Source organism: Quercus robur, chromosome 12, assembly GCF_932294415.1.
Source record: "Quercus robur chromosome 12, dhQueRobu3.1, whole genome shotgun sequence".
NCBI classification, from domain to species: Eukaryota; Viridiplantae; Streptophyta; class Magnoliopsida; order Fagales; family Fagaceae; genus Quercus; species Quercus robur.
In genome coordinates this window covers 22,140,628-22,155,005 of record NC_065545.1, presented here as the reverse complement: position 1 = coordinate 22,155,005, position 14,378 = coordinate 22,140,628, and the positions used below count along the sequence as shown (strand labels likewise).

Sequence of the window (14,378 nt, the reverse complement as noted above, 5' to 3'; positions counted from 1 at the left end):
GTTTTTGTCTCTTGGAATGGAGGAGAGGAGGGTTTATATAGTAGTAGTTTAGGAAATATGAATGGAATGTCATTTAATGAGGGTTGACAAAGAATCATGAACCTAAACCTCATTTTAGCCTTTGTAGAAATCTGGTGCATTAAATGGAAAGATTGGTGGGAGTGAGGAGCAAGCCAAATTTCGGCTTTCCTGTAACTGTTGTAACAGCCTGTAGAGCCAATTTCGAAAAATCATATTTGACTCAATTCTGATCGGAATTGTCTCGTTCTTATGCTCAAATTGAAGCCCCAAATGTCTAGTTTCTGGGAAAAGTAATCTCATTCACAGATTCAAAATAGTCTGAGAGGTATCAATGAAATGGTGAGCAGAGGTCATTTGTTAGAAAATAATTTCAGTACAATTAGCATTAATAGGTCCCAAATTAGTTTCCAATTAACACTAATAGGCTCCAATCACTCCCATTTCAAACCTAATTAGTTCCAAATTTACCCTAATTAAAAGATAATTACACAAATTACTCATTGAATGATTAACGTTTAACTATCTAGTTAATTAAGTGTATGCAATCCTACCATAAAATGTATTTTTAACCAATCAAATTATGACACATCATCGATCTTAAATTGATTATACTTATAATCAATTGAAATCAATTGTTCATAATCACATATAGTCGGACTCAATTTGTGATAGTGCATTTCAGCCATTAAAACTTGATTTGATGATAACTTTCAATTTGGTGGTCCGATTAGGGCTTATGACTAGTCAATTTGATCGTTACAATATCAAGATCATTTTGTGAAATGAGATTAAGGATCTAATGACCAAAATCAGTATGCATATTTCTAAGGTGAAATTACCCTTTTACCCTCTATATGAGTTTAAATGCAGGTTGCAAAATGGAGTATCAACACTGATGCGGCCAAGGGCAAGGGGGCTGGCCATGATGGTCCTCGGCTCGAGGACAAAGGCAAAGGTAAGGAGGTTAAACCCCTGCTAGAGGCTAAGGGTATAGAGGCTACTCTCATGATCAAGGATGCCGTCTCCAAGGCGAAGGATGCTTAACCTAAGTCCAAGGCAGCTGATCCTAAAAATGACCCTTCCCAAGCCAAGGCATAGTTTTAGAAGGCTTTTTTTTCTTTTTTTTACTCTACTCTTTCTTTTTTGTACCTTTCCTTTTGTTGTGGCGGTTTGCCACTGTGTATAATGTACCTCTCTTTTGTTCAATGAAAAGATATCAAATTTCATTTTATGGATCTTTATTTTCCTTGCAATATTTATCTATGGCTAGTGTAGTTATCATTTTGCCCTCTAATGAGACTTAAGATTGATGATGCCTTTAAGGGTGAATACCCAAACTTTAACAAAAGCTAACAGTAATAAATTATTGCTAATTCAAATGAATTAAATGCGTATAAACAATGAGAAAAATGGCTATGTGCTGGTACTGAAAATTGTGCAATCAACAGGGGGGTCTAAGTTTTTAAAGAGAAACATAACACTTAGAGAAATAATGGGAAGTATTACTTTACTCAATGCATGTGGTCTGAGGAGTCAGACATAACTAAGGTTCTTGTTTAATACTTAGAGATGTAAAGTGAAGCATTAATTTACCCAAGGCATGTGGTCCGAGGAGTCAGGCATTACCAAGGTTCTGTTTAACATTTAGAAAAAATGTGAAGTATTAATTTACCCAATACATGTGGTTCGAGGAGCTAAGTATATCTAAGGTTCTGTTTAATACTTAGAGAAATAATGAAGAGTGTTAATTTACCCAAGGCATGTGGTATGAGGAGCCAGGCATAACCAAGGTTCTGTTTAATACTTAGAGAAATAATGGAGAGTATTAATTTATCCAAGGCATGTGGTCTGAGAAGTCAAGTATAATCAAGGTTCTATTTAACACTTAGAAATAATGTGAAGTATTAATTTACCTAAGGCATATGGTTTGGGGAGCTAGACATAACCAATATTCTGTTTAATACTTAGAGAAATAATGGAGAATGTTAATTTACCCAAGGCATGTGGCTCGAGGAGTTAGGCATAACCAAGGTTCTGTTTAACATTTAGAAATAATGTGAAGTATTAATTTACCCAAGACATGTGGTCCAAAGAACCAGGCATAACTAAGGTTCTGTTTAATATTCAAACAAGCAATAGATGCAACATATAATGTCATAAATGAAAACATGGCAGAGCTACCTTTCATTAATAATAGTACCTTCGCAAGTTATTTACATTCTAAGGTCGCTGCACAACTTTTTCGTTTAGATCTTCTAGGAAGTATGCTCCTACGCCTACTACCGAGGTGATACGGTATAGCCTTTCCCAATTAGGCCCTAACTTCCCCCATGTTGGGTTTTTTGAAGTGCCTACCACCTTCCTCAATACTAAGTCCCCTGGGTTCAACGGTCTTAACTTCACATCGGAGTCATACCCTTGTTTGAATTTTTGCTGGTAATATGCTAATTGAATCATGGCATTTTCTCTTTGCTTCTTAACTAGATCCAGGCTATTTTCTAGTAGGTTGCCATTGCTGTCTGGAGTGAATAAGCTAGTCCTCAACATTGGGAATCCAGTCTTCAAAGGAATCACAGCCTCGGCCTCATAGGTCATTGAAAAGGGGGTCTCCCCCGTCGACCTACGAGGGGTAGTTCGATATGTCCAGAGGACATGTGGAAGCTCATCCACCCATTTGCCTTTTGCATCATCCAACTGCTTCTTGAATCCGTTCACTATAACCTTATTGACAGTCTCGGCTTGCCCATTCCCCTAGGGGTAGGCTGGAGTGGAATACTTATTCGTGATACCCATATCACAGTAGTACCTTCTAAAAGCCTTGCTATCAAACATAAGTCCGTTATCCGAGATGAGGGTATGGGGGATTCCAAATTGAGTAACAATGTTCTTCCACACAAACTTTTTGGCATCCATGTCCCTGATGTTTGCCAGTGGGTCAGCTTCAACCCACTTGGTAAAGTAATCAGTGTTGACCAAAAGCCATTTCCTGTTTTCTACTGCTTTGGGGAAGGGCCCTACAATGTTCAAGCCCCACTGAGCAAAAGGCCATGGGCTAGATAGAGGGTTAAGAACGCTCTCGGGCTGATGGACGTTAAGAGCAAATCTCTGACATTGGTCACACTTCTTTACGTACTCTTGTGCCTCTCTTTGCATATTGGGCCATCAATATCCCTAAGTAAGGGCCTTGTGAGATAAGGATATGCCTCCTGAATGGCTCCCACAAATTCCTTCGTGCAACTCTTCCAAGAGTAGCTCCACTGCTTCAGGGTGGATGCACAGTAAATATGGCCCTAAAAAGAGCGCTTGTACAGCTTTTGGTCCTCAAACAGCTAAATCGGGGAGCCTTTCTCCGCACCTTGTTAGCCTCCCCTTTCTCCTCGAGCCAGATGTCATCCTTAAGGAATAGGACAATAGGATCCATCCAACTAGGCCCCACCCTTAGTTGATGAATCTGGACCTTCTCCTTTTTCGCCTCGGTAGGGCTGTATAGATCCTTGACCAAGATGACTCGAGGTAGGCTTTGTGTCGAGGATGTCGCAAGAGTGGCAAGGGAATCAGCATGTGTGTTTCTGCTTCTAGGGATCTGGTACAAGGAAAAAGAGCCAAATCTTGACTGCAAATGCCTAGCCTAGTTTAGATACTCTTACATTCTCACATCCCTGGCTTCCAGTTCTCCCTTTACGTGACCTACGACCAACCCTAAATCTGAGAACATCTATACTATTCTTCCTCCCATTTTTTGAACCATGATCATTTCCACCAACAAAGCCTCGTACTCAGCCTCATTATTTGTGGCCGGGAAGCCCAGTCTTAAGGATTTCTCAATGATGATTCTTTCAAGAGATACCATAACTAGCCCCACTCCTGATCCCCTCTGGTTTACCGTGCCATCAACATAGATCTTCTAAGGTAGAGGTTCTTGTAAGGAGATCATCCCAACTGATTTTCCATCCATGCTTAGCCTGTCAGGGCTTTCTTTAAAATAAGGCTCAGCGAACTCTGTTACTAAGTCGGCAAGGACCTGCCTCTTTATAGAGGTGTGAGGCATGTATTTGATATCGAAGGCTCCTAGGATCGTTGCCCATTTTGCAACCCTTCCTGTGTAATCAGCTTTCCGAAGCAGTGATTGGAGAGAGAGTTGGGTTAGAACCACAACAGTATGAGCTTGGAAGTAGTAACAGAGAGTTGGTTTTATTTTTTCTAATAAAACCTATTAGCTTGTCCTTCTCCCAAGGAGGCAGCTGAACTCCGACTTGGAAGAATTTCTCCTCGTCGTTGCCAATAACAATTTTCTCCAGTTGCTCACATTTAACCCCTTCTGCCGTTGCCCTCAGAGACAATTCTGGCACCCTTAATTGCTATAAGTCCCTCGTCGTAGAGGCCGAGGACTTTTGACCCCAGTTTGATGTCTAATTGTGGCTACCATGCATTGCCTAGCCATGGATAGGCTCCCCACCAGTTCCTCAACTTGTCCCCTAGATGGATACTTCCCTTTTAGGTGTAGGGTGGAAGATACGACCTCTAAGGCATGAAGCCAAGGCCTTACCATAATGGTAGTGTAGGGGGAATAGGCATCTACCATAATGAAGTTCACTTCCACAACCTTTGTCCCTGTTAGAACGGGTAGTAGGATTTGGCTTTTTGGAAAGACAACCTTGCCGTTAAACACGATTATTGGACCTCAGCTTCAGTCCCTTAAATGGGTTAGGGTACATGATCTCTACGCTGCTTTCTCTTCACGTCATACCCACCTATCCTGAGAGTAACTACTAGGGTATCATCGTGTAGCTGCAAGGTTCCCACTTTGTCTTCGTTGGAAAAGCTCAATGCTGGTCGGACCTCCACTCTACTCCTCTTTCGGATCAGGGGATGAGCCATCTGTAGGTGGCCGAGCCACAAACATCACCCTAGATGGCTGAGAACCAGTCCTTTACGGGGCAGCCAGGATGATGCTGATCGTACCTAAAGGCGGCCTTGTGGAAGCGTCCCTTTAAGCCCCTAACCTTGCTTAACTGTCCTGTCCGTTGGGTTGATGCAAGAATTGCTTTAACTTTTCCACTTTAACTAATTGCTCCAAGTGGCTCCATAAAGTCCTTCAATCCTTGATACTGTGCCCTCGTTCCTGGTGGTACCGATAATGAAGACTTTGGTTGCGCTTCATAGGGTCTCTCCCTATCTTGTTTGGCCATTGAAAGTATGGCTTGTTCTTGATTTTTTCCAGGATTGGGTGTACCAACTCTTGAAACACAGTACTGACTACCTGAGTAGTAGTTGATCTAAAGTGCCCTGTAAAATCTCTCTGAGGTCGATTGTTATTGTACCTGTTCGACCTGAGATTCCTTCTGTCCTAACGAACCACCTTAGCCTTCCCTTTTCCCTATTGCTGGTCCTCTTCGACCCGTTTATACTCATCAATGCAATCCATAAGCCTACGCACACTCCTGACTGGTTTCCTAGTCAAGGACTTTCTCAGATCATGCTCAACTGGCAGGCTGACCTTGAAGGTTCTTATAGCCACATCATCAAAGTCTCCATCTATCTCGTTGAACATCTCCTAGTATCTGTCGGAGTACGTTTTAAAGGTATCCCCCTCCCGTATTGCCATGGACAGCAAAGAGTCCAAAGGCCGAAGAACCCTGCCGCAAGTCATAAAACGGGCCCCAAACGCCTGAGTAAGCTCTTTAAAGGAGTTGATAGAGCCTTCCTTTAGGCCGTCAAACCACCTCATCGCCATAGGCCCCAAGTTGAGTGGGAACACCTTGCATATCAGGGCCTTACTCTTGGAGTGCACAGCCATTCACTGGTTGAAGTGGCTTACATGCTCCATGGGATCCGTTCTTCCATTGTACTTGGTGAAAGTTGGTTGAGTAAAATGTCGGGGAAGTTTTCTCTTTTTAATTCTACGCGTAAACGGTGATTTAGAGATCTGGTTAGGAGCCCTGCTCATAGCGTCATTGCCCAAACCTTTATGTGGTGGACTCTTACTCCTTCGCTCATAGTGATGATCTTCATCGTACAAAAAAGACTCACTGGAAGGAGTCCTAGACCTAGACCTGTAGCTACCATCCTCTTTGTCCTCAAAAGAAGGGTTAGAATCTGAGGGAGTCCTTCTTCGTTGCTTGTGACGTAGCCTCCTGCGAAGATGGTCAATCTCCAACTGCAAGCTACTGGTATTCTCCTTGTAGGAGATGTGACTCCCCTTTCGAGATTGACTCCTGCTAGTATGTGTGGTGTGCACATTAACCTCACGGTCCCTTCTCTGCTCAAGGTTGAGGAACTGATCCTGACTTTGGGAACTAATAGACTTCTCTCGGTCTTGCCTTGATCCTGCCATGGTTGGACGTCGAACTCACTGAAGTTCAAGCCTTTCCCACAGATGACGCCAATTGTAAGGGCGGGCTTTTGTCCTTAGGTCCAAAAGATAAATGGATTAAGGCCTAAAGAGCCCAATACAATAAATTTGTAAAGAGTGGGCTAAAAAGTTAGGCTTCAATGAAGTGGACGACGCCCTTAATGGGCTAAGAATGGTAAGAGAGTGAGGTAAAGCAATAAATAGACAAATGTGATGGACAAAAATTCTTCCTTGGCAATGTTCGAAGAGAGTAGTTCTTGAATATATATTCTCTTAGATTTGACTACAGTTACATTTCTTAATACTACAGTGTTTTCTCTACCGATTTTGTGTCCTCCGCCCTTTGGGGGGTTTCTCCTATTATATAGCCCCCTTCAAGTGATCTTAACTCTTCATTTGTTGATTGTCCAGTCCACCACTTGAGGGCTTGCCCATCAGACACCTTCCCAAACCCCTTGTGAGTTGCGGCGACCAAGACAGCACTGTTCAAGGATCTTCTCCACATAAATGCAATTAGGAGGTTTAGTGGGATGCATTGAATATGGGGGCAGCCACCATCCCTCCAGTTATGTTAGGGCTAACCCCCTCTCCGAAACTTTTTCTCAACAGTAGGACCTCCTTTGGCAATGTGCCACTGACATGGCCTTACTGTCGGAGCTTGTGGCCTCCTTAGCATGATAAGGGGCTCCTTAGCTATGGATATGACACGTGGCACAAGTACCTTATCTGAATTTTTGTGCCCCACAATATTTATCTATATTTGTAAATTAATAAGTCATATGTTACACATAATAACATAATATGGATTTATAATCCCAAGTGAAAATGGCTTTGCTACTAGTTATTCTAGTGCAACTTAAAATAGAGGAAAATGTAAAAAGAAAAGTAGTATTAAAATTTAAAATACCCATACAAAATATGAGATATTGAGACACAAAAATAAAACGATTATTTTTCTTTTTTTAGGCTAAATGATAATATCATTGACAGGAAAACCATACAAACAAATAAACTAACCCTTTTAGTTTTTTAAAATATAAGAACATAGATTTTTTAATGAATTATTTTTATTATTTTCCAAAAGAAATTTTAAATGGTTCTTCCATCAATTGGTATTTTGAAAGCACAAAGAAGAAGGGGGTGAAAAAAAGAACACTGTTTTTTTATTCACCAAAAAATATTTGAAATCAATATTATTTTTTTAGAAAGAAAAATGAGTATTTGTTTTTGGAAAATCAGCATTTCATTTTGGGTTGAAAGTCGCACGTGCAACGCTCATGTCGCTGAGGCCAGTCTTTTCAATTTTTTTTTCTCTCTCTCACTTTCCCTCCCCCTTTCTTCACTTTGAACGCCGTAACCGATACAAGGTGGCGGTGGATGCCTATGAGGGTCACCGGAGATCCACAAGAGCAAAAGCGAGGAGAGCTTACAGAAGAAGCGCCTTCGAGCCACTCACCAGCAATCCTTCTCTTCCTCTCTTCACCACCACCGTCAAAAAGAAGGTAACTTCTACTGCTACTGTCATCCAATTCAATGTTGTTGATGATCATCCGTGCTTTTCTAGGGTTTCACTGTTTGAACATTCAAAAAACCTAGATTTGGAGTTTCGGGAATAGAGGTTTTTGCTGATATTCTGGTCCAGCGGTTGATTCATTGTAAGAATTCTTTCCACTTTTTTCTATATTTGTTCAATTTTATTGTTCAGAGGTATTGAGTTCTGTGTTTTTTTTTTTCTTACGATAGTTATGGTTTTTTTTTTTGGCTTCTCTTTGGATCCGATTCTTGTTGCTCTTTTTTGGCTTTGTGGTGGCTTTTGGTTATTGGGTTTTCTGGGGTTTTGTTCAAATTTTGGTTTTAATGTGTTTTTTGATAAATCTGTTTGGGATTATAGTTCAGTTTTCTGTAGCTTCTGTTTCAAACTTTAGGTTGAAATAAATCCATATTGAATATCTCTCTGTGAAAATTATGTGTATATAACCATGTATAGGTTTATTGATTAATATGATCTTTCATGTATAACTACATTAAAAAAAACTGATTCCTTGTGTTTACAAAGAAAATTTATTTGGATCTTGTTACGGAAGCTTATCTTGTAAAATATTGTGAGAAAAGAGAAGTAATAATCAAGGAAACATTTATCAACACATTTTAAGAATAGCCAAAGCAAATGTATCTGAAATGTGATGATCATATAGATTCTCCCATCAAAATTTGATAGTTTTCATGTTTGAAGATTACCCATCTGGAATTTTTGTTATTTTCCATTCTGTATTGATTGTATATATTATTGAATGGTAGTCTTAGCTGTTCCCCTTTGGTTTTTTATTCTAATTGGTGTGGAATATCCTTTCAACTGCATACGGACTTGAATTGATTATCATGTTCCTGTTGTTTTAAAAGATTTTTCATTTATTTTCTATGTTTCTCCTTTGAAATTTGTGGCATGAAGTTTATTGACTCTATGAAATTACACTAGTAAAAATATCTACATATGAATTGACTCTATGAAATTTTGAACAGAAATACTTTCTGTTCATTTTTGACATCTCCCAGGTTATAATACCATGTATCTCCCTAAAATTAGGTTACAGCTACGATTTACGAGTGATCTCCTTATGGAGCTGGATGCTGGTGTGGAGTTGGCAACTGCATCTGTGCCACACCCTTTTCTTCCTTTGGGTGGTGCTGCTAACATAGTAAAGGTTTGATGGCTTTTTCATGACACCATCTGTCATGGTCATGTTAGTCGTGCACTCTCATATTCTGTACTCTTTGCTTGTAGAATGTGGTTGCTGTAACATTAACATCAACTCGTACTCCAATTTACAAAGCCTTTGCCAAAGGAGAAAACATTGGGGATGTAATTGCTAAAGGAGAATGTGTTGGGAATATTGTAGATCTGGTATGCTTATCAAACTTCTCGTTCTATTTTTACAGGATGATATCTATATTTGGAATGAGAGATAGGTCTATCAAATGAAATTTTTTGTGACATGGGTTTGTAGACTCAGATACTGTTTTGACATCTTTCTAGAGAGAGAGAAAAAAAAAAAAAAAAAAAAAAAAAAACAGATTTGACATCATTGCATCTAACATAAGAACTCTCCAAAATCTGTATGGAGTAACCTAAATCTCGGTTCATGTATCAAGGATCGAGATGAATTTTAATTTCTCTATTCATTTGACAAGTCATGGCCACAAAAGGAGGATTTTATGCCAAGTCTAAAGTCATTGGGAACATTAAAGCCGTTGACCTCTCCACAGTACCATGCAATAAAAAATTAAAAATCAACCACACAGCAGTGTTGCCCTACCCACAAGTTCCGACTCTTATTAGTGGAAACATTTCCTTTCCCCTCACTTTAAAAATGGATTGAGTTTGTATGTTATGCAATATACTCTCAAGTCGTTTATATATATAGTAATTTAGATCATGCTTTGGTGGCTTAGCTTTCAATACTTTTGGGGCATGCATACTTTGTTTACACTCCTCATGATTCATGAAAGTGAAACCATTTGACTTGGTTTCATGCCAAATTTATTCAGTCTAGTTATGGAAAATTGAAGTCTTAGTGCAAAAAATTGATGGTGAAACTCATGTCCAATAAATCAAATCCTTCAAGTGACATAAGCTTTTAAGGTATAGGATCCTTTCAATTATTTGGTTTAAACCAAACAAATCATATTTGTCAAAGCAATCACAACTAGTTTGAATTCAATCTTTTTATATTTTGATCACGAAATATACTCGAGATGTATCACAGAAGAATATTCCATAACTGCACAGACAGAAATTATTTACTTTTGTGATTTGAATTCTTATGTACTTGATACTACTAAAGTTTGTTCCTCTCTCACTTTCTTGATTATCTTTTCCAGCCCTTTGATTCTATTGTATTGCCTTAGGCATCAATCAATATGTCTAGATATATCTCCAGACATTGATCTTTTACAGGATATTCTCTTGCAGCCTGCAGGATTTGTACCCTTCTTTCACCCTCTTTGATTTTTCATTTTTGTTTTTCAATATTTGATTATATTGTTTCTTGGCAATATTTTTGTTCCAAAATTTGATCTTGATTTAGAAGTAGCAAGGAGGAACTATGTGTTGCCTACAGCAACTCACAAATTCTTGCTTGGTATGTAGGAATGTGGAGAACAATCTATTCTCTGGAAGTATACCTGCAAAATTGCTGAGTGTTCCAAATTTTAGGTGCTGTTGATTTTTTTGTTCTGCCTTCCATATATATATATATATATATATATATTTGCGGGTCAAATCGTTGGTTAATGGGCTAACTCCTTTATTGGGTTCACAATTCGTTTGTTATGGTGGGTGTACGAGTATCCTACAATGGGAAGTCCCTTAGAAACGAAGTCAGTGTTGGTGAATCACTTGTCTACCTTCCCCTTATTACCCTTGGTTCTCGGTTTCCCTCTCTCTTCCTACTCTCGGTTAGTAATGCTCTGGTTTTGTACTCTCCAATGTCTAATCATTTTACTAGATATCGACTCTTTCTCAATGTATTGACATTTAATTTAAGGGGTGAACCTTTAAACATTCTCACTGTGTGTATGCCGTCTTATACAGTGACTCGAACAAAGGGTTAATCAATTTCCTATTATTTTAGGAAAGATGATTTGTGAATGTAGGTATACAATCTTGTCCTGTAGGCATATAGCTGTCATACTGATAGTGGCCTCCTCCTTTTACATAAATGACCTCCCTGTATTACCTTGTCTCCAACAAAAAATCACCTTGATTATAGGGTTTTGAAATTCTAAATGTAGCTCAGAGTTGTCCTACTGCTCCATGCAATGCATCCTGCCACTTACCTCTTTTTGGTGGTGGAGGTTTTTTATTATTATTGGGGAAGGGTAGTTGTTTTGATGCTCTTTAATTTGTTTGCTTCATTGTTTTCATTGAAGATATGAAAACATGGTTTTGCATGATGTAGAGTCTAGACATGATAAAATGCAGGCTACTTGGAGGTACAAATGCTCAAGAAGTTAGAGCAATGGTTCTTGATATGCAAGCAAGGTTGTTGCTGGGTATGGTGGGGAGAGGAATTGCAGCAGCTTTGATAAATCCTTCGTCTTTAGTACCAGAGCCATGGCAGGCATCTGGTGAGATGTTATTTGGCATTGATCCTTAAATAATAGAATTTTGAACTATTTTTTTCAATTTGATCCGTGTTACCTAATAATAGAATTCTGAACTATTTTTTTTCAATTTATTTATAAATCTGTAGGATTAGAATGGAACTCCTTATAAATTTGAAATAACAGGAGTGAACTTATTCAATCTATATTGCCACTGTAAATTGTTTGTTCAATCTCTAAAGGAAGCTAGAAGCTTGAGTGGTTTATTTACCATCTGATCTATGTGGTTAGCATAAGCTTTGACAAATTTTATTTGCGGTTTCCATTTCCTTTATTTATGAATTTCTTTAGTTAATTGTTTTTTTATTTTTTATTTTTATATTCTTTACAGTTTTACACTTTCACTTAGCACAGAGTCTTTTATTTCTAGAGTATTTTTCTATGACTCTAAAACCATACAACAAATTTACACCCTTAAGCTGTGGTATAGGCCTTGTTGTACTTTCTTGTTTTAGATGATTTTAGTGCCTGTGGGGTACCAAGTAAAAGAGAATTTGGTTTAATCCAAACAAATCATATTTGTCAAAGCAATCACAACTAGTTTGAATTCAATCTTTTTATATTTTGATCACGAAATATACTCGAGATGTATTGAGGAAGAATATTCCATAACTTTTCGTAGATAGAAATAATTTAATTTACTTTTGTGATTTGAATTCTTATGTACTTGATACTTCTAAAGTTTGTTCCTCTCTCTCTTTCTCTAATGGTCTCTTTTTAATTAATACAGAACTTGATATTTCTTTCTTTTTTTTTTTTTTGAATTTTTCCATTTCTTTTTGGATTTTAAGCTAGTCTGCAATGGTATTGTTTTACCTAACTTGAGACATGGAGTTTGTTAGTTGCTTATATAGAATGCTCATGTTAGGCTAGGAGCTCAGAAACCCCCTTTTTTTTTTTTTTTTTTTTTTGTGTTGTTGTCTCTTTTATTGCTAACCTAGAAAATCACAACTTGTAGATTTTAAACTTTTGTGAGGAAGTCTTTTGTCACCCATGTTTAGTGAATTAGAAACTGATTTTTTTTCTCTTTTTTTGTGGTATATGTATCTGCATGAGATCTGTTCACCAAAATTTCAAGTCTGTGAATCTTCTCCTTAATGACAAGCTTGAATTACGTGTTTCAGACTGCAGTTTGGCTCCTCTACTATTGTCTGGTTCTGCGTGTCAGGTAATATTGTGTATGATATTTAAATCCTGCTGATATAAAATGCTACAAATTACTATTATTGATTGATGTTTTCTGAAGACGTTTTCATAGGATTGTTCATATTCTTCCACTACTGTATAGTGCAAAGTCATATTTTCAGATGTCTTAGCATATTGTATAGTGATGGTCTCATCCTTCACCACTGTAGGACTGACATAATGTGTTTGAGTCCAAACTGACTTGATCCAACCCGTCGACACCCCTAGATATGAAGACCATTTTGTTCCTTTCTAAATGCGGGGCCTTTCATTTGAGTAATATTATTGTCCCTTCAAAAAATTTTCTTTTCAAGAGCTTTTAGCAGGTGCTTCATAACTTATTAGATTTTTTCAATTAAAAAGATTTTTTCTGAAGATGTTTTCATAGGCTTTTTCAGTTTCTTCCACTACTGTATAGTGCAAAGTCATATTTTCTGATGTCTTAGCATATTGTTACTTTTTTGCTTATGGGCAGTTTGGGTAATTTTTTATATCATAAATGGTCACTCTATGTTTTGTTTTAAGTCATTGTCATGCTAGTTCTGGTATGTTCTAGTGCTTCCACAAGCTCAAAGTCAACTTTTGAGGAAAAGTTCCTTTCATAGCAGTCTCAAACTTCAGGTTTGTTGCTCTTTGCAATCTCTTTTTACAGTGTTTGGTTTATGATGCTGCCATGGCTCATGAGACTAGGAATTTTAAGTTATGTGGTGCATTTTTTCATATGTAACTTGTAGATTGTGGTTGTTTGTTAGTAGCAAGCTTACAACAAGGTGAAATGGCATCGTTGCCATTTTAATGGCTTGGAAGGGGTTATTTTTGCTATATAATGTGTTTCATGGAGACATATTGGCCATTTCAATAGTATTGGGGAAATATTTCAGCAAGTCAAGGGGTTTTTAGGAGGCATGTTGTCCATTTACATGGTTGTGGAGTAGTATTTTCGCAACTTAAGGAGTTTTGAAAGGGCAGTTTGGACATGTCATTGAATTTCGCGAGGTACTTTCTAATTATTGTGTTTTTAGGGAGAAGTTTGGTCATTTTAAGGGTTTTGGTTGTATAGTTTTGCATTTTAATGAGTTTTGGGTCGGATTTTGGCCATTTTAATGAATTTAGCTACAGAGTGAATTTTGGTGATTTTAACGCTTTTGGATGAGAATTTAAGCAGTTTAATGGGTTTAGAGGGGGCAGTTTGCTCATTTGAATGACTTTGATATTGTAAATTAATGGGTTTTCAGGTGGCATTTTGGCGCTTTTAAATGTTTTTGGAGGTGTATGACTTAATCGGTTTTGGGGGGCAAATTCTTGCATTTTAATGGGTTTATTAGGGGGGGGGGGATCTTGTCCATTTCAATTGTTTTGGTGGGGATATTTTTACAACTAGATGATATCCCTCGTGATGCGCGGACTACTTTACAATTTTATTTGAAATCATTTTTATGTATATTAAAATCTACATATAATACTTAACACTTATTTTTTTTGTATAATATCTAATGTTTGCCCACAATATTGTTAATTTTGAAACTTGATTTTTTTAATTCATATTTTCTTAAAAAAATTTTTATAACACTGTAAGATTATAATATATTATAATATTTACTGTTAAAAATAGATTTTATTTTTCAAACTGATTAAATGATTTTGAAATCTACAAATA

At 37.7% G+C, this 14,378-nt stretch overlaps 1 protein-coding gene across 12 annotated transcripts; it reads left to right on the top strand.

Annotated features, from left to right (window-relative positions):
- Positions 1-7,597: 7,597 nt before the first annotated feature.
- On the top strand, positions 7,598-13,926 carry LOC126709939 (protein root UVB sensitive 6-like). Of its 12 annotated transcripts, none has more exons than XR_007649534.1 (6): positions 7,598-7,875; positions 8,958-9,075; positions 9,156-9,275; positions 10,521-10,586; positions 11,355-11,500; positions 12,661-13,926. XR_007649534.1 is itself a non-coding variant. In XM_050410315.1 (5 exons), exons 1-4 carry the CDS (start codon positions 7,751-7,753, stop codon positions 10,584-10,586), a joined length of 429 nt encoding a protein of 142 aa, XP_050266272.1. In that variant the 5' UTR covers positions 7,598-7,750; the 3' UTR covers positions 11,355-13,926. The 12 variants fall into 12 exon arrangements, 3 of the variants coding, with proteins under 3 accessions (XP_050266272.1, XP_050266273.1, XP_050266271.1); XR_007649541.1 differs by lacking the exon at positions 10,521-10,586 and having other exon boundaries at positions 7,598-8,028; positions 12,661-12,704; positions 13,262-13,926; XR_007649535.1 differs by lacking the exon at positions 10,521-10,586.
- The last annotated feature ends 452 nt before the right edge of the window (positions 13,927-14,378 follow it).

Excerpts from the sequence above, each read along its gene's own strand:
- LOC126709939 (XM_050410314.1), top strand. The coding sequence starts at position 7,751 with ATGCCTATGAGGGTCACCGGAGATCCACAAGAGCAAAAGCGAGGAGAG. Across the intron at positions 7,876-8,957 it reads CCACCACCGTCAAAAAGAAG|GTTACAGCTACGATTTACGA; the intron begins GTAACTTCTACT and ends CCCTAAAATTAG. Across the intron at positions 9,076-9,155 it reads GTGCTGCTAACATAGTAAAG|AATGTGGTTGCTGTAACATT; the intron begins GTTTGATGGCTT and ends CTTTGCTTGTAG.